Genomic DNA, 22,335 nt, shown 5'->3' on the forward strand with positions numbered 1-22,335 from the left:
TATAACGTCTCTGTACAGAATGTGATGATTACAACGTCTCTGTACAGAATGTGATGATTATAACGTCTCTGTACAGAATGTGATGATTATAACGTCTCTGCACAGAATGTGATGATTATAACGTCTCTGCACAGAATGTGATGATTATAACGTCTCTGTACAGAATGTGATGATTATAACGTCTCTGTACAGAATGTGATGATTACAACGTCTCTGTACAGAATGTGATGATTACAACGTCTCTGTACAGAATGTGATGATTATAACGTCTCTGTACAGAATGTGATGATTATAACGTCTCTGTACAGAATGTGATGATTATAACGTCTCTGTACAGAATGTGATGATTATAACGTCTCTGTACAGAATGTGATGATTACAACGTCTCTGTACAGAATGTGATGATTATAACGTCTCTGTACAGAATGTGATGATTATAACGTCTCTGTACAGAATGTGATGATTACAGAGACTCTGTACAGAATGTGATGATTATAATGTCTCTGTACAGAATGTGATGCTTATAACGTCTCTGTACAGAATGTGATGATTATAACATCTCTGTACAGAATGTGATGATTATAACGTCTCTGTACAGAATGTGATGATTATAACGTCTCTGTACAGAATGTGATGATTATAACGTCTCTGTACATAATGTGATGATTATAACGTCTCTCTACATAATGTGATGATTATAACGGCTCTGTACAGAATGTGATGATTATAACGTCTCTGTAGAGAATGTGATGATTATAATGTCTCTGTACAGAATGTGATGATTATAACGTCTCTGTACAGAATGTGATGATTATAACGTCTCTGTACAGAATGTGATGATTATAACGTCTCTGAACAGAATGTGATGATTATAACGTCTCTGTACAGAATGTGATTAGTATAACGTCTCTGTACAGAATGTGATGATTATAACGTCTCTGTACAGAATGTGATGATTATAACGTCTCTGTACAGAATGTGATGATTATAACGTCTCTCTACAGAATGTGATTAGTATAACGTCTCTGTACAGAATGTGATGATTATAACGTCTCTGTACAGAATGTGATGATTATAACGTCTCTGTACAGAATGTGATGATTATAACGTCTCTGTACAGAATGTGATGATTATAACGTCTCTGTACAGAATGTGATGATTATAACGTCTCTGTACAGAATGTGATGATTATAACGTCTCTGTACAGAATGTGATGATTATAACGTCTCTGTACAGAATGTGATGATTATAACGTCTCTGTACAGAATGTGATGATTATAACGTATCTGTACAGAATGTGATGATTTTAACGTCTCTGTACAGAATGTGATGATTACAGAGACTCTGTACAGAATGTGATGATTATAATGTTTCTGTACAGAATGTGATGATTATAACGTCTCTGTACAGAATGTGATGATTATAACGTCTCTGTACAGAATGTGATGATTATAACGTCTCTGTACAGAATGTGATGATTACAACGTCTATGTACAGAATGTGATGATTATAACGTCTCTGTACAGAATGTGATAATTATAACGTCTCTGTACAGAATGTGATGATTATAACGTCTCTGTACAGAATGTGATGATTACAACGTCTCTGTACAGAATGTGATGATTATAACGGCTCTGTACAGAATGTGATGATTATAACGTCTCTGTACAGAATGTGATGATTATAACGTCTCTGTACAGAATGTGATGATTACAACGTCTCTGTACAGAATGTGATGATTATAACGGCTCTGTACAGAATGTGATGATTATAACGTCTCTGTACAGAATGTGATGATTATAACGTCTCTGTACAGAATGTGATGATTATAACGTCTCTGTACAGAATGTGATGATTATAACGTCTCTGTACAGAATGTGATGATTATAACGGCTCTGTACAGAATGTGATGATTATAACGGCTCTGTACAGAATGTGATGATTATAACGTCTCTGTACAGAATGTGATGATTACAACGTCTCTGTACAGAATGTGATGATTATAACGTCTCTGTACAGAATGTGATGATTATAACGTATCTGTACAGAATGTGATGATTATAACGTCTCTGTACAGAATGTGATGATTATAACGTCTCTGTACAGAATGTGATGATTATAACGTCTCTGTACAGAATGTGATGATTACAGAGACTCTGTACAGAATGTGATGATTATAACGTCTCTGTACAGAATGTGATGCTTATAACGTCTCTGTACAGAATGTGATGATTACAGAGACTCTGTACAGAATGTGATGATTATAACGTCTCTGTACAGAATGTGATGATTATAACGTCTCTGTACAGAATGTGATGATTATAACGTCTCTGTACAGAATGTGATGATTATAACGTCTCTCTACATAATGTGATGATTATAACGGCTCTGTACAGAATGTGATGATTATAACGTCTCTGTAGAGAATGTGATGATTATAACGTCTCTGTACAGAATGTGATGATTATAACGTCTCTGTACAGAATGTGATGATTATAACGTCTCTGTACAGAATGTGATGATTATAACGTCTCTGTACAGAATGTGATGATTATAACGTCTCTGTACAGAATGTGATGATTATAACGTCTCTGTACAGAATGTGATGATTACAGAGACTCTGTACAGAATGTGATGATTATAACGTCTCTGTACAGAATGTGATGCTTATAACGTCTCTGTACAGAATGTGATGATTACAGATACTCTGTACAGAATGTGATGATTATAACGTCTCTGTACAGAATGTGATGATTATAATGTCTCTGTACAGAATGTGATGATTATAACGTCTCTGTACATAATGTGATGATTATAACGTCTCTCTACATAATGTGATGATTATAACGGCTCTGTACAGAATGTGATGATTATAACGTCTCTGTAGAGAATGTGATGATTATAACGTCTCTGTACAGAATGTGATGATTATAACGTCTCTGTACAGAATGTGATGATTATAACGTCTCTGTACAGAATGTGATAATTATAACGTCTCTGTACAGAATGTGATGATTATAACGTCTCTGTACAGAATGTGATGATTACAACGTCTCTGTACAGAATGTGATGATTATAACGTCTCTGTACAGAATGTGATGCTTATAACGTCTCTGTACAGAATGTGATGATTACAGAGACTCTGTACAGAATGTGATGATTATAACGTCTCTGTACAGAATGTGATGATTATAACGTCTCTGTACAGAATGTGATGATTATAACGTCTCTGTACAGAATGTGATGATTATAACGTCTCTCTACATAATGTGATGATTATAACGGCTCTGTACAGAATGTGATGATTATAACGTCTCTGTAGAGAATGTGATGATTATAACGTCTCTGTACAGAATGTGATGATTATAACGTCTCTGTACAGAATGTGATGATTATAACGTCTCTGTACAGAATGTGATGATTATAACGTCTCTGTACAGAATGTGATGATTATAACGTCTCTGTACAGAATGTGATGATTATAACGTCTCTGTACAGAATGTGATGATTACAGAGACTCTGTACAGAATGTGATGATTATAACGTCTCTGTACAGAATGTGATGCTTATAACGTCTCTGTACAGAATGTGATGATTACAGAGACTCTGTACAGAATGTGATGATTATAACGTCTCTGTACAGAATGTGATGATTATAACGTCTCTGTACAGAATGTGATGATTATAACGTCTCTGTACATAATGTGATGATTATAACGTCTCTCTACATAATGTGATGATTATAACGGCTCTGTACAGAATGTGATGATTATAACGTCTCTTTACAGAATGTGATGATTATAACGTCTCTGTACAGAATGTGATGATTATAACGTCTCTGTACAGAATGTGATGATTACAACGTCTCTGTACATAATGTGATGATTATAACGTCTCTGTACAGAATGTGATGATTATAACGTCTCTGTACAGAATGTGATGATTACAACGTCTCTGTACAGAATGTGATGATTATAACGTCTCTGTACAGAATGTGATGATTATAACGTCTCTGTACAGAATGTGATGATTACAACGTCTCTGTACAGAATGTGATGATTATAACGTCTCTGTACAGAATGTGATGATTATAACGTCTCTGTACAGAATGTGATGATTATAACGTCTCTCTACATAATGTGATGATTATAACGGCTCTATAAAGAATGTGATGATTATAACGTCTCTGTAGAGAATGTGATGATTATAACGTCTCTGTACAGAATGTGATGATTATAACGTCTCTGTACAGAATGTGATGATTATAACGTCTCTGAACATAATGTGATGATTATAACGTCTCTGTACAGAATGTGATGATTATAACGTCTCTGTACAGAATGTGATGATTATAACGTCTCTGTACAGAATGTGATGATTATAACGTCTCTGTACAGAATGTGATGATTATAACGTATCTGTACATAATGTGATGATTATAACGTCTCTGTACAGAATGTGATGATTATAACGTTTCTGTACAGAATGTGATGAATATAACGTCTCTGTACAGAATGTGATGATTATAACGTCTCTTTACAGAATGTGATGATTATAACGTCTCTGTACAGAATGTGATGATTATAACGTCTCTGTACAGAATGTGATGATTACAACGTCTCTGTACAGAATGTGATGATTATAACGTCTCTGTACAGAATGTGATGATTATAACGTCTCTGTACAGAATGTGATGATTACAACGTCTCTGTACAGAATGTGATGATTATAACGTCTCTGTACAGAATGTGATGATTATAACGTCTCTGTACAGAATGTGATGATTACAACGTCTCTGTACAGAATGTGATGATTATAACATCTCTGTACAGAATGTGATGATTATAACGTCTCTGTACAGAATGTGATAATTATAACGTCTCTCTACATAATGTGATGATTATAACGGCTCTATAAAGAATGTGATGATTATAACGTCTCTGTAGAGAATGTGATGATTATAACGTCTCTGTACAGAATGTGATGATTATAACGTCTCTGTACAGAATGTGATGATTATAACGTCTCTGAACATAATGTGATGATTATAACGTCTCTGTACAGAATGTGATGATTATAACGTCTCTGTACAGAATGTGATGATTATAACGTCTCTGTACAGAATGTGATGATTATAACGTCTCTGTACAGAATGTGATGATTATAACGTATCTGTACATAATGTGATGATTATAACGTCTCTGTACAGAATGTGATGATTATAACGTTTCTGTACAGAATGTGATGATTATAACGTCTCTGTACAGAATGTGATGATTATAACGTCTCTTTACAGAATGTGATGATTATAACGTCTCTGTACAGAATGTGATGATTATAACGTCTCTGTACAGAATGTGATTAGTATAACGTCTCTGTACATAATGTGATGATTATAACGGCTCTGTACAGAATGTGATGATTATAACGTCTCTGTACAGAATGTGATGATTATAACGTCTCTGAACAGAATGTGATGATTATAACGTCTCTGAACAGAATGTGATGATTATAACGTATCTGTACAGAATGTGATTAGTATAACGTCTCTGTACAGAATGTGATGATTATAACGGCTCTGTACAGAATGTGATGATTATAACGTCTCTGTACAGAATGTGATGATTATAACGTCTCTGAACAGAATGTGATGATTATAACGTCTCTGAACAGAATGTGATGATTATAACGTCTCTGTACAGAATGTGATGATTATAACGTCTCTGTACAGAATGTGATGATTATAACGTCTCTGTACAGAATGTGATGATTATAACGTCTCTGTACAGAATGTGATGATTATAACGTCTCTGTACAGAATGTGATGATTATAACGTCTCTGAACAGAATGTGATGATTACAACGTCTCTGTACAGAATGTGATGATTACAACGTCTCTGTACAGAATGTGATGATTATAACGTCTCTGTACAGAATGTGATGATTATAACGTCTCTGTACAGAATGTGATGATTACAACGTCTCTGTACAGAATGTGATGATTATAACGTCTCTGTACAGAATGTGATTAGTATAACGTCTCTGTACAGAATGTGATGAATATAACGTCTCTGTACAGAATGTGATGATTATAACGTCTCTGTACAGAATGTGATGATTATAACGTCTCTGTACAGAATGTGATGATTATAACGTCTCTGTACAGAATGTGATGATTACAACGTCTCTGTACAGAATGTGATGAGTACAAAGTCTGAATCCAGTGCATGTTTAGTCACTTCTCACAAGGCAGCGCCCCCGCTGTGTCATGTCACAATCATACTGTATTATATATATATATATATATTTTTTTAAGCACATTTACATGTATTTAACATCTGCAGATCCCTCCGCTGAACAGGAGCAGCACACTAGAGGAGAGCATCACACATGGCATCATAACAACATCTGCTATTGATGAGAACCACACTTACCATCAATCATCATGTAGATGAAAAATATGGGGAACTGGCATTCGATTCCATCAAAAAGCTGCGAGGACAGAAAGAGAGAGAGAGAGAGAGAGAGAATAACTGGTATTATTTTCCACAGTAGGGCGAGCCGTGTGAGGCAGAGACGGATCTGACATTAGGGTGCTGCATATGGAGCAGGGTACCTATGGACATATAGTAAGACAGAATGAACAGAGGAGAGAGACGAATACTCATTTTCATTATGTAAGCGGTGAAATTCATTCAACTGGAAGAATATATGAAATGTGTTATATAAATTGAGATCATTTTGCTGGATGGCTGGCCGGTGGAATGATAGTAATTGCGTTTTGCTGGCATAATGTTGGCTGATGATATGCACATTACATTCTACTATAGTGTCCCGCTGGGTGAAAGCAGGGGGTCTCAGACGCTCCGAGGGTTCTATAGGGTCTGTCACACACAGGCAGGGGTGTCAAAAGTAGCCAGAAATTATACTCAAGTACAGTACAAATCAGAGTATCTGGCTAAAAACACACTTGAGTAAAAGTTAAAAAGTTTATACTTTTAAATGTACTTAAAAACAATTCTGATTGTCTATTCTTCTGATCAGGTGTTTAATCAAAGATCCCCTGCACACAGGTTTCAGAGGCTCTGAGGGTTCTATAGGGTCTATCACACATTTTAAGGCTGTTCTTGAACATTGCAAGAACATTCTGCCCTACAAAGGCAACACACAGTAACTTCACTGCCGTCTGCCTTTGTAGGGAAGAGTAGCCCTGCACATGTGTATGTACAGTATATACCACTATATCTGTGCACCTCTACATTAGAGGCTGGCATGTGAGTGGATTTTGACTCCCGCTCCTTCCCACATAAATAATCCCATCCCATCCCAATCCCAAATGAGAGTTTAAAAAAAATCCCACTCGCTCCCATTCCCACAGAGGACCGATCCCAATCCCGTCCCAATCCCGAGCCAAACTTTTATAGAATCCCACTCCCATCCCACTCCCGTTTACCAATCCTGCTCCGTTTTTCTTCCTCGGTATAAAATATGCAGTACATGGGTCACATCATGTCTGCCATAGTTAAATATAAAACCACCAAACATTTACATTAGTGATGCACCGATATATCACTCCCATCCAAATCCCATTGATTTTGTTGTCATACTGTAGTTCCCACTCCCTTCTGCTCCCGTTGACTTTTACTCCCGGTCCTGCCCAATCACGTGATTCAACGTGAAATCGACTCCCATCCCGCGGGAATCCCGAAAAGATGTCATCCTCTACTCTACATGTGTATAGTATACCACTATATATGTACACCTCTACATGTGTATAGTATACCACTATATCTGTACACCACTACATGTGTATGTACAGTATAACACTATATATGTACACCACTACATGTGTATAGTATACCACTATATCTGTACACCACTACATGTGTATAGTATACCACTATATCTGTACACCACTACATGTGTATAGTATACCACTATATCTGTGCACCTATACATGTGTATAGTATACCACTATATCTGTACACCTCTACATGTGTATAGTATACCACTATATCTGTGCACCTATACATGTGTATAGTATACCACTATATCTGTGCACCTATACATGTGTATGTACAGTATATACCACTATATATGTGCACCTGTACATGTGTATGTACAGTATATACCACTATATCTGTGCACCTGTACATGTGTATAGTATACCACTATATCTGTGCACCTGTACATGTGTATGTACATTATATACCACTATATATGTGCACCTGTACATGTGTATAGTATACCACTATATATGTGCACCTGTACATGTATATGTACAGTATACACCACTATATCTGTGCACCTCTACATGTGTATAGTATACCACTATATCTGTGCACCTCTACATGTGTACAGTATACACCACTATATCTGTGCACCTCTACATGTGTATGTACAGTATATACCACTATATCTGTACCCCTCTACATGTGTACAGTATATACCACTATATCTGTGCACCTCTACATGTGTATGTACAGTATATACCACTATATCTGTGCACCTCTACATGTGTATGTACAGTATATACCACTATATCTGTGCACCTCTACATGTGTATGTACAGTATATACCACTATATCTGTACCCCTCTACATGTGTACAGTATATACCACTATATCTGTGCACCTCTACATGTGTATGTACAGTATATACCACTATATCTGTACCCCTCTACATGTGTACAGTATATACCACTATATCTGTGCACCTCTACATGTGTATGTACAGTATATACCACTATATATGTACACCTCTACATGTGTATGCACAGTATATACCACTATATCTGTGCACCTCTACATGTGTATGTACAGTATATACCACTATATCTGTGCACCTCTACATGTGTATGTACAGTATATACCACTATATCTGTACACCTCTACATGTGTATGTACAGTATATACCACTATATCTGTGCACCTCTACATGTGTATGTACATTATATACCACTATATCTGTACACCTATACATGTGTATATATAGTATATACCACTATATCTGTACCCCTCTACATGTGTACATTATATACCACTATATCTGTACACCTATACATGTGTATATACAGTATATACCACTATATCTGTACCCCTCTACATGTGTACAGTATATACCACTATATCTGTACACCTCTACATGTGTATGTACAGTATATACCACTATATCTGTGCACCTCTACATGTGTATGTACAGTATATACCACTATATCTGTACACCTCTACATGTGTATGTACAGTATATACCACTATATCTGTGCACCTCTACATGTGTATGTACATTATATACCACTATATCTGTACCCCTCTACATGTGTATGTATACCATGACCCCCCCCCCCCCCCCCCCTACCCAACATCCTCCAATGTACAGTTTCTTCCCCCTCAAATGTATATACTCTCTTTTTAGACTCCCTTTGTGTACACATACATATTACTGTATATTTGTAGATCTGATATGTCATATATGTTATGATGAATTGAAAATGGGGGACCCTGATGTAAACCAGACGAAAGTATTTCTCTGGTCTGCATCCCTTTAACAATTGTGTGTATTGAGCTGTACTGTATTGTACCCATTCTGCAATCTGTTAATAACATTTTCAATCAATCAATATTATCTGTTCACCTCTGCATGTATATGCATACCACTATATCTTACTTCTTAGCCCATGTGGTGCAACATTAATGACATGCATTAAGATTAACAGTGCAGTGGAACTCCAGCGCTATTTTAGATGGTAAATTAATTACAGATTAAAATTAATTTGATGGATTATGCTGAGCAGCCGTCTCCAGATGAAAGGCATATATATATTACCTTTGATAGGACTATTAGAGCAAATACAGTATATGTTTATTTTATTATAAAATGTCTTGTTCATTAAATCACTCAGATTTTCAGTAGGACAACATCAAGTTAAATTGCTCTGCTCATTTTGTGTGCCTTTAGGCTCCTCTGTAGTGATGAGAATCGCGGTGTTAACACGGAGGCATAGCATTGTATTAGCTACTACACTAACATTTACATTTCAGTCTATTTAGCTGAACGCTTTTATCCAACGCGACTTACAGGTTCTGTACGACAAGTCAGCAGGAAGGGTACAACTCTTACAACTGAGTAACAATGTTCCTCAAACAGTGCTGCAGTGTTGAGTGTATAGTAGTAGAGACATATTAGTATAGTAGGTAGTAATATAGACAAGGACGATTAATTAGTGGAAGCGTGCATGATAGTAGAAGACAGTAAGAAGGTTAGTATTTGTTTTTTTTACCTCCCAGAATTAATGAGAGAGAGAGAGAGAGAGAGAGAGAGAGAGAGAGAGAGAGAGAGAGAGAGAGAGAGAGAGAGAGAGAGAGAGAGAGAGAGATAGAAAGAGAGAGACAGATTGCAGAAATTGTAGAGGGAAAATAGACATACAACGAGACAGAGAGAAAATAGGCAGAGAGAGAGAGCGAGAGCGAGAGAGAGAGCGAGAGCGAGAGCGAGAGAGAGAGCGAGAGCGAGAGCGAGAGATAGAAAGAGAGAGAGACAGATTGCAGAAATTGTAGAGGGAAAATAGACATACAACGAGACAGAGAGAAAATAGGGAGAGAGCGAGAGCGAGAGAGAGAGAGATAGATAGCGATAGAGATAGAGATATAGAGCAAGAGTGAGAGAGAGAGAGGGAGAGATAGAGAGAGACAGACAGATGATAGAAATTAAAAAGCAGCCCCAGCCCCAGTGTATGCTCCTTCATGTCTGTCCCAATCGCCTATATTCGAATACCAACCATTTTGTGCGTTTTGCTAATCTGATTGGCCACTGACGTTTCTGGTCATGTGACATGTGCACCAATCGTGTGACGGCAAGTTCTTTCGACGGTTAAGCTTAGGCACTCTTTCGAAGTTGGTTAAGGTTAGAGTTTGTCTTAGAGCAGGGCGATAGAACGCCAGCCCTGATTCCAAACTCGAACCTTACCCAACTTCGAAAGAGTCGCCTAAGCTTAACCAGTGATAAACTAGGCGTTAGGTAGTTTGCAGGCTGTTCGACGCGGAAATGGGCAAAGACACAGCTCGTCACGCGATTGGGCGCACATGTCACATGACCAGAAACGTCAGTGGCCAATCAGATTCGCAAAACACGGTTGGTATTCGAATAGACGCGTCCCAATCACCTGAAACCAACACCCCGTCTCGTGAATAATCCCAAGTGTTACACTGCGTGTGTGTGTGTGTGTGTGTGTGTGTGTGTGTGTGTGTGTGTGTGTGTGTGTGTGTAGGTGTGTAGGTGTGTGTGTGTGTGTGTGTAGGTGTGTGTGTAGGTGTGTGTGTATAGGTGTGTGTGTGTGTGTGTGTGTGTGTGTGTGTGTGTGTGTGTGTGTGTGTGTGTGTGTGTGTGTGTGTGTGTGTGTGTGTGTGTGTGTGTGTGTGTGTGTGTGTGTATGTGTGTGTGTGTGTGTGTGTGTGTGTGTGTGTGTGTGTGTGTGTGTTGTGGAGCGCTGCATAACGACGTCCTTTGCAGCATGCTAACAGAGCGGGTGTCGAGAGGTGGTTATGTCATCACTCAGAGTGTGAGGAGGAATTATGTTCAGCCGCCGCGCGGTTAAAAGGCCCAATCAGTGACAATCACACGGAGATATAAGACGTAGCGATAGAGACGCGTTTATGTTAATTTACTGAGCTCTTGACGTGAGGTGGACGACTGTAAGTAACGACAAGTAAATGTGATTTTTTTTAAATGGTATTTGCTGTACATTTACATTTACATTGCTGTATTTTGTGGTTGTAAATAATGTAACCATGCTGTGTTATTATTAAGCTGTAAGGTGCACTTGAGCTGACCATTATGTTAAAATTAAGGTTGTCAAAGTTAACGCGGTATCGCTCGATTCTATTAACGCCACTATTTTTTTTAACTCACAATTAACTTTTAAGATTTTAATTTACATTTTTTTGTAATTTTTTTTTTTACTAGACTTCACTCAGGTGTATTATTGATGCTCTCATTGATACTATGTTTGTTTCTGAAGTGTGTGTGTGTGTGTGTGTGTGTGTGTGTGTGTGTGTGTGTGTGTATAGATAGATATATATATATAGAGAGAGTGGGGTGAGAGAGATGAGGAAGGGGCAAGAGAGAAAGAGAGCTGGGAGAGTGTGTGTGAGATAGAGAGGGAGAGGGGGGGTGAGAGAGATGAGGAAGGGTAAGAGAGAAAGCGAGCTGGGAGAGTGTGTGTGAGAGAGAGAGAGGGGGGGGGTGTGATTACTCAGCCCTTGTGTGGGTGAATGTAACAAGTTCCTAACGTTTTCTTTCCCCTATTATTTCATGCACACTTTATTCATTGTTTTAAATTATTATTTTCTTTTAAGTTATTTTGTGCATCACTCTGTTTTGAATTTGATGCAAATTTGCAATGCATGAGGGTCATCCTTTTGTGTTAAATGGCTGCATAAAGCAAGCATTTGTTGACTCTCATGTTGATAAGAGTATTAAAACTTGGAACTTGAAAAAGATCCGTTTATGGTAGATACAAAAATAAAAAATGCGATTAATTTGCGATTAATCGCAAGTTAACTATGGACAATCATGCGATTAATCGCGATTAAATATTTTAATCGATTGACAGCACTAGTTAAAATAAATATGAAGTTTGGAAGGGGGCAGGAAACATACGTTTTCTTCATCCTGCTCCTTTTCGGCCATGGGTGTATCATGTTAAAAAAAAATAAAAAAGATGTTGGTGATATTGTGCAAAGATGAACTGTACCCCCATGTACGAAACAAAATAAAATGAATGAATGAATGAATGATAGGTAGTTTACCAGTAACATAGGGCCTGCTGGCTGGTTTATAGCCTGTGTGTGTGTTTCTCTCTCTCCATCCCCCCCTCATCCCCTTCCTCTCCCTCTCTACCCCCCCCCCCCCCCCCCCCCGCTCTCTATCTAGATTGAAACACACATTGCTTACCTGCACACGTGGGCACACACACACACACACACACACACACACACACACACACACACACACGCCTGACCACTGGTGTACCTGGAAGCATAGCGACAGAGATGATGTGTGTGTGTGCGTCAGTTGTAATTACCCTCGTTTCTTTCATTAGGATGTTATCTCAGTTATCTGTTGTCACCATGGAGATTATCAGGAGATGAGCAACAGATAGACAGACTTTAATGGCATTTTTAAATTGGAGGACTAAGTTGCACAAACACACACACACACACACACACACACACACACACACACACACACACACACACACACACACACACACACACACACACACACACACACACACACACACACACACACACACACACACACACACACACACACAATTGTGTGACGGGGCTAGCTGGGGTTAGTAAAATAAATCATCCATGTCAATGTTGTCCTTATGGTTTTATAAATGGTATGTGGTGACTAAGAAGAGGGTTAGTCATCATGTAACATTGATGCATGTGTGTATATCTCAAGTCAAGTCACATGTTCCTTTAGTAATAATTCACGTGACAAAGATGCTACTGTAGCTAGTGTAGATATTCCAACGACCAAATGATTAATGCGTAATACAGATGGAGTGGACAGGTTTGTCCACCGTTCTACGCGGCACCGACGCGGTTGATTCCGCGGGTTGATTGCTGTTCCGTTATCTGCCACCAGTAGGCGCCAAGCCTGACAGAATGACGTGTGATTGTGGTGGTTTGTGGTGTGTTGGGGGGGTTAGGTCTATGGCTGAACGTGCTCCTCCTCTTGGCTAGCTCCTCATAGAGGGAGGGGGGGTTTACCAGCGCGGCGTCCATTTTGTGTCTTATTTCCGTGTGTGTGTGTGTGTGGGCACACCTGCAACACACCTAGATTCTCATCTGAAGTACAGGATGCTGACAGTGCTGATAAGCAAGGATACTCTAATGAAGGAAGATGAAAGCTGTGCCATTGGGATGGAACATGGAGCTGTTACTGTCTCGTAAGTGGGCAGGGCTTTTACATGGTCCATGACCAAGCATACAAAATACAAATACAAAAAGGGAGAGACAGTAAAATGGCCGCACCGCGCCGTGATAATGGCAGCGGTGATACACGTACGTTGTTTCAAGACTTAGTCCTCTATCAACTGTAATAATTGTGGAATATTACTATAATGAGCTGTATGTGTATCTCACTGTAATGTACCTGTACTTTATTCGTGACAATAAACTACTACTACTACTACTACTACTACTACTACTACTACTACTACTACCACTACTACTACTACTACTACTACTACTACTACTACTACTACTACTACTACAGTAGAGGTTACCAAAAGCAAGAGAGACAACTCTTCTTTAATAGTTCACGTTTTGTTTTATTTGTCACATATAAGGTACATTACAGTGAAATGCTTGGTTATGTATGGGCCTCCTGAGATTGTGCTTCATACAGTAAAAAAAAAGAGTAAATAATAAAGACCAAACACTATAAAAAAATATACAATATACAAAACTAGAGTACAAAATGCAAACATTAGGTAGAGAGGTAGTGTGAATCCTTTAGTAATAAATAGATCAAATACGGTGTGGTGTTAAAAAAGTGTTTAAAGTGTCTAAAGTGAATGTTAAAGGTGGATGTTTAAAGTGAGTGTGCGCATGTGGAAGTGTGTGCAAGCAAGGCATGTGGAATAGTGTCCACGCTGAGCATCCTGACGGCCTGTGGGGATAGAAGCAGCTTTCGAGTCTCTCTGCCCGACACTTAGAGACCCTCTGGATACAGTGTGTCTTCATATAGAATGTTGAACGACGGAAAACGAAAGGACTTGTGAGAGGATGATTGGCTTCATGAAGATGTCTAGCGACGGATGATTTAACATAATGTTGACGTATATAGAAGGTGTCTTTACAGGCAAAGTGGTGAACGCAGCCTGTGCTGCTCTATAGTCTCCTAATACGGGCAGACAGTAAGCCAGTCAGGGACCAGAAACAGACAGACAGAATACAGGGAGAGTGATTGGTTACTCTCCCTTTGAAGTGTCTGTGTTAAAAGCCTCCCATGGTGCAGGCTATTTCCGTCACAATTCTCCCCTTCTGTGTACATTAATAATTACTCAAACCTGTCTCTGGGATCAACGACAAGTCTTTGAGATACAGTAGCTGTCGTGGCTTTTACTTTGTTTCGTATTCCAGTGATGGACAGCTGTCAATCACTGGCCTCTGTGGTTAATTGCCTCGTGGTAGGGCAGGTGTGCGGGCTTGATTGCACCTGATTCAGTGCCGAGTCTATTTAAGTTTGAATCTCGCAGTGTTAGCTGCTTTCTCATTCCCTTCTGTGTTGGCTATCCTTCCTGTCAGGCTAGTTATATTAAAGTGTAGCGCTGTTCAGCATTTAGCCTTTCTCTGTAGCCATTCTGGTTTTAGGCTACAGACTTATTTAGCACTTTACTTTCTAGTATTTTGACCTTTTATTGTAGTGTGTTTCTTTTCATGAGTTTTCCTTTGAACTGTCATTAGCCCACTACTACACATAACCTCCCTTAGTGGGGGTTTATTGTTATTTAAGTTATTATAAGGGCGCAGGGAGACTAGATGGAGGGATAAAAAAGATGTTGTTCCCTGTCTCCGCACAGCGGTTTGTGCCAGATGTCTGCATTTTCATTTTCCAGATTGCGAAAGTACAGAATGTAAGCTTTCAAATGATGTGTCATACATTATGTTGAAATCTGAGAATTGTTTTAACATGATGTGCTCATTTATAACTTGTAAAGCAGTCTGTTTTCTAGAACACACAGGAGGAGAAAATACTTCTCAAAGGCAGGCCACATTTTCACACTTCAGACAGTTTGAGCTGGGCGTCAACAAAACCCCTCCAGCAACGCCCCTCACCTGAATAACATTACCATAATTAAGTGCTGCCACACAATGTCATGACTGTGAAAAGTCTACATGACAGTTATCCCTCCTCAGGACCCTGATGTAAACAAGACAAACGTTTTTTTTCTGGTCTTCATTCTCTCAGCAGTAGTTTGTATTGAGCTGTACTGTATTGTACCCATTCTGCAATCTGTTCTATGGTTGTTCCTACTAGATAAGTGGACTGCTGGCACAGCGCTAATGCAATGTGAAGAGAGGTCTGGCTATGTGAGTCTACCAGTGGGACAAAACAATCAGAGTGGAGAGAAAAACACCAGAACACAAAAATAGACCACTGCACTTCCGCGTCACATGGAGCTCGGGAGGGGGAAGGGGGGAAGTGTTGCAGTGGTCTATGGAAACGTTTTTGACACAGCCAGAAGCTGAAATATTTTTTTGATTTGATTTGATTACAGATCCCCATTAGCTGGTGCCATAGCAACCAGCTAGTCTTCCTGGGGTCCACACAAAAAAAACATACAAAAACAATTATTATTGCAAAACTATTATACTACTATTATATATATAATTTTTTTAATTATTATATATATATTTTTTTATAAATGGAAATATATGGTTGAAACATGCAAACGTTCAAACGCACACACGGCCATAAGCATTGGAGGCTTTTAACCAGGGCCGGAATGGGGAAATCATTCAGGCCAGGAAATATAGTGCAAAATATAGCCCCAGTCAGGCCACTTTTTAAGCAGGGGGTCTGGGGGTCCCCCACCAGGATTTTTTTTGTTACAAAGACTTCATTTCCTGCATTCTGGTGCAGGATTTCTTTTATTTGTACCCTTTAAATGCCAGTGTTTGTGATGGCATCACAAATTATTGTTAAAAAACAGGCTAGCATATATGATTAGCAACAACACTGATTTTGATGGATTTTCAGTTTTTTTGTAATGTCAGATTGAAAAAAATACAATCTTTAATTCAACTTCAGCCCTGATCATAACACCACATATTCATTTTATAATTCTAACCCTTTAAATGCCAGTGTGTGTGATGGCATATATTTGCAATGTATCAAATGCAAAGTAGATTTTTCTGGGGGGGATTATTACAGGCTATCATGTGTCAATGATTAGCAACAACACTGATTTTGATGGGTTTTTTGTAAGGGTCCCGCCTCCACCAATCACATGCGGCTCCCTTTGTGTGTGTGAGAGAGCAAGAGAGAGAGAGACAGTTCTCCAACTTGTGTGAGTTGCAGTGATCTCCTGGTTGTTCCCCATCTAGGTTATCTAACTATTGCACTGCTGCAACTAGAAACACTGGCCTGGCCGCGTGAATATTAAAGGCAACCAACTTGTGTTCAGCTTTTCGTTCAGCGTTTCTCTGATTGGCCACACGGCCAATCAATCAATCCACTAGCACACGCCCTTCGCGGCAAGAGAGACTCGAGAGACGCGGCGAGACGCGGCAGACGTGCATGAGGCTCCCCCAGGTACTCTTGAGAGGAGCGCCCTTGTTGGTTAATGCCACTGGTGTTCTGTTGTGTGACTGTACTAAACTCTTCCACCATGCCCACATGACCGACATTTGACATACAGTACACCTCCTATCTATGTTGGGATTATGTTTGGTCATGACAAAACAATAAAAATCGCTACTGTTAGTGCCACCACCCACTTCAATGACAGAGCTCTCATATTTGCGAATGCATAAACTATATCTTAAATTATGGCGATGTGTCTAATATGGCTGTCGCGAAGTCATTGATAAGCGACAGCCATATTAGACACATAGCCATAATTTAAGATATAGTTTATGCATTCGCAAAATATGAGCATAACTGTATGGGCTTTGTTTATACACGAGTGAATCTGGTAGTATAACGGTGCTGCTGCTGCTGGAGCTGAAGTGATGTACAGTGACGCGAAAAACATAATAATGTTACGCTTTCTAGTTCAGCGCATTTCATAACTGTATGGGCTTTGTTTATACACTAGTGAATCTGGTAGTACAACGGTGCTGCTGCTGCTGCTGCTGGAGCTGAAGTGATGTACAGTGACGCGAAACATAATAATGTTACGCTTTCTAGTTCAGCGCATTTCATAACTGTATGGGCTTTGTTTATACACTAGTGAATCTGGTAGTACAACGGTGCTGCTGCTGCTGGAGCTGAAGTGATGTACAGTGACGCGAAACATAATAATGTTACGCTTTCTAGTTCAGCGCATTTCATAACTGTATGGGCTTTGTTTATACACTAGTGAATCTGGTAGTACAACGGTGCTGCTGCTGCTGCTGCTGGAGCTGAAGTGATGTACAGTGACGCGAAACATAATAATGTTACGCTTTCTAGTTCAGCGCATTTCATAACTGTATGGGCTTTGTTTATACACGAGTGAATCTGGTGTACAGTGACGCGAAACATAATAACGTTACGCTTTCTAGTTCAGCGCATTTCATAGCGCTCCACTGCTACCGCAGCTGAACACAAGTTGGTTGACACAAGTTGGTTGCCCGCGCTGCCGCTCGCTTGCGCTCCTTGGATTTCATTTGGGACGTGGGACGACTGCGCTTGCCTGCGCGTGGGGGCGCGGCCAATCAGAGAAAAGCCGAAACACAAGTTGGTTGCCTTTAATATTCACGCGGCCTGGCCTGCTTCTAAGTTCAGTGGCCTGACTGCAATAATAATATTTTTTTTGATATTTTATTTATTTTTTATTTACTTTTTAAATCATCTGGCGACCCCCCCGCGGCGGCCCGCGACCCCCCTTGCGACCCCCCCAATTTGGGAACCCCTGCGCTATTATACAAGACATTGCCTTAGAACGAATCTCATGATCCTTGATTAGTCGTTTAGCTAAATGTTGAGCTCATTATTGGGCCACACAGCTTGATCTATAGGCAGCATTTTGCTAAAATAAGATAAGATATTCCTTTATTGATCCCCTTGGGGAAATTCAGACATCATAGCAGCATGGGGGAGGGGAGGCAAAGGTAATAGTAGAATATATAAATGCAGGCAATAAAATTATAGTACAGTAGAACAGTAAAATGCGTGTCTTGTGTTAGTGTCAGAAATGATGCCTCATATCACTATTGCGTGTGTCCTATGCACATTATTTCACAATTTGCCCCAATCAAATCAGTATGCAAACCTACAAACCAGCCTGAAAATGCAGAGAATCAGAATCAAATGTTGCGTTTGAATGCGGGACAGAGTGAAGGGTGACGTTACAACCTCTAGGAGGTTTTCACCCCTTTATGGACAGTTTAGAATTGTGATCACGTTGTGGTTTTACAGTCAGACATGCACACCAATAAAACTATTCAAATTGGAGGAGCAATAAAAACGATATGGGTGTGCAAAGTGTCCCCAGTTTTAATGTTGTCATTACTTTACCATCAATCCCAGTTCTCAAGAATTGGTGACACGTTAAATCTGATGGCCTGAGATGGTCGCAGTAATTATTTTTATGAGCTGTAAAATAGTTAACATGGCTACACATTTTATCTATTCTAGATGTTTAAAATGTGTAAGTAAAGTGTAAGTGTTGAAGTAAAGTTAGCCCTATAAAAGTGCCTGTATCTCTAGTGAACAGTGGTATCATATGTCCAACATACATCCAACATACATCCAACAGTGGTATCATACATCCAACATAGGTCCAACATACATCCAACAGTGGTATCATACATCCAACATAGGTCCAACATACGTCCAACAGTGGCATCATACATCCAACAGAGGCATCATACATCCAGCATACATACAACAGAGGCATCATACATCCAACATACATCCAGCAGTGGCATCATACATCCAACATACATCCAGCAGTGGCATCATACATCCAACATACATCCAGCAGTGGCATCATACATCCAACATACACCCAACATGCAATGCTTACATATGAATTTTTTCTGTGCCACATTTGGTGTTTTTATTGGAAAGTTCACAATTTCTTACTATATGGCAACTAAACCACCCCACTGTGTGTGTGTGTGTGTGTGTGTGTGTGTGTGTGTGTGTGCGTGTGTGTGTGCATGCGTGCATACGTGCATGCGTGTGTGTGTGTGTGTGTGTGTGCGTGCATGTGTGTGTGCGTACATACGTGCGTGCATACGTGTGTGTATGTGTGTGTGTGTGCCTATTATAGTTTATTTATAATGGCTAGGAAATAGACCATAACACCGTGCCAGAATAATAATGAAGCTAAGGCACAGAGGGATATTCACACTCTGACACCAGATCAATACGAGAGAAGCACTTGTGTGTACCAGTGTGTGTGTGTTTGTGTGTGTGTGTGTCTTCCGCAGTCAAACACAAACAAGCCCAGATTGAATTATTGAAATTAATAAGGCTGTTTCTCATTTTAAAATCAAATGAGTGTGTGTGTGTGTGTGTGTGTGTGTGTGTGTGTGTGTGTGTGTGTGTGTGTGTGTGTGTGCGTGTGCGCGTGTGCGCGTGCATGTGGAAGGGAGTGTGTACATGTTAGTGAGCATGTGTAGGCAATCTTGCATACAAATATATACATGGGTGTTACTGCACCTGTGTTTATGTGCTATGTGTGTGTATGTGCTATGTGTGTGTATGTGCTATGTGTGTTTATGTGTCATGTGTGTTCATGGGCCATATGTGTTTATGTGCTAAGTGTGTGTATGTGCCATGTGTGTTTATGTGCTAAGTGTGTTTATGTGCTAAGTGTGTTTATGTGCCAAGTGTGTTTATGTGCTAAGTGTGTTCATGTACTAAGTGTGTTCATGTGCTAACTGTGTTCATGTGCTAAGTGTGTTCATGTGTCATGTGTTTTTATGTGCTAAGTGTGTTTATGTGCTAAGTGTGTTTATGTGTCATGTGTGTTTATGTGCTAAGTGTGTTTATGTGCTAAGTGTGTTCATGTGCTAAGTGTGTTTATGTGCTATGTGTGTTTATGTGTCATGTGTGTTTATGTGCTAAGTGTGTTCATGTGCCATGTGTGTTTATGTGCTAAGTGTGTTTATGTGCTAAGTGTGTTCATGTGCTATGTGTGTTTATGTGCTATGTGTGTTTATGTGCCATGTGTGTTTATGTGCTAAGTGTGTTTATGTGCTAAGTGTGTTTATGTGCCATGTGTGTTTATGTGCTAAGTGTGTGTATGTGCTATGTGTGTTTAGTGCTAAGTGTGTGTATGTGCCATGCATGTTCATGTGCTATGTGTGTGTATGTGCTATGTGTGTGTATGTGCTTGTGGGGCTGGTGCCAAGATCTAAAAGAGGATTTCTGGTTGAAAAGGGATTCAGATAACAATCCAACAGTAATGAGGCTTGTAGAAGATGAAATGTTTACACGGAACAATCTCAAAATCTGTCTATCTAAGATAGCATAAGTATTCTTTATTGATCCCCTTGGGGTAAATTCAGTCAGCGGTTGCTTTGCGATGCAGAGGAGCGTACACACAGTGTGTACCAATGTTCATCAAAGTGGTCAAACTTGAGTGCTGCAGTAATAATCCACTTGGAGCCTTTCAAAAGTTAAATTCAATCACTTTTAAGGTGGACTTTCAAACTTTTCCAACCCCTAACACTTTTATTGCCTCACACATTTCTCCCTGGCAGATTCAGATATAGATTCAAATGACAGATTTCAGATATAAAAAGCCATGTTGCTTTCACTGGGTTTGAAATGGCATGATATATAAAAGGCCATTTGATTGGCAGTGTTCTTTCCAGCTGAAATGCACGTCTAACATTTCCTTAACTCTTTGAGCACTGGAGGCCTAGAGCATCTTAGTTCCTACCACGCCAACGCTCTAAAATATAGGAATAAGTGGCGGTGTACGGCGGCTGGGTGGCACAGCGGAGATTGCGCTCGTCACCAATGCAAGAGACTCCGGCTTGGGCCGGCCATCATACTAACTCATTGGCAGAGTTAGAGGGTGGAAGTCGATGGGTGGGGATTTGGACGTTGTGGACAGCGACTCCTACAGGTCGGTTTGGGGACGCCTGCACATCAGAGACAGGAAGTAGCGGGGGCAGCGTGAGCCTCCCACGCGTTACTCCTCGCCACTGAGAGTCCGCGCTGTCTGGTGAAAAGATGCAACAGGCTGCCTCCTCGTGTACCGGAGGGGACACGTGATGCAAGGCTTCTATCCTCCCTACAACCGACCAGTGGGGGGCATAGTCGAGCAACATTCAAGACAGGGGAGGGGAGATTTGGAAATACGAATTTGGGATGGGAGAAAAATTGAAAAATAAGGAGAAGAAGTGGATACAAAATAAAGGAATAAGTGGCGGTGTTTGCAGGGCTATATATATATATTCTATATTATAGCTATGGATACAATACAATGGCCCATTTGACATCAACAACGTTCAATATGTGAAAAAGAATGAATTTTTCCATCAATACATTCACGTGTTATACCGTGGTGAATATAAGTATAGTTTTAGAGTGATCCTGTCTAATCCCAGAAAACGACGATATGCAGCAAAGCGTGAATTTCACTAA

The 22,335-nt window shown here is 39.6% G+C and overlaps 1 protein-coding gene across 1 annotated transcript in view; it reads right to left on the reverse strand.

Moving 5' to 3' along the window:
- The window catches only part of phkb (phosphorylase kinase, beta), a gene marked incomplete at its 5' end in the record, with an annotated part of 318,550 nt that overhangs the window by 154,036 nt on the left and 142,179 nt on the right, over positions 1–22,335 (reverse strand). The window contains 1 exon segment of the mRNA XM_084307537.1: positions 6,435–6,492. Coding sequence (XP_084163663.1) covers positions 6,435–6,492 — 58 coding nt within the window.

This window comes from Notolepis coatsorum (genome assembly GCF_963971535.1).
Source record: "Notolepis coatsorum genome assembly, chromosome: 2".
Taxonomy (NCBI): domain Eukaryota; kingdom Metazoa; phylum Chordata; class Actinopteri; order Aulopiformes; family Paralepididae; genus Notolepis; species Notolepis coatsorum.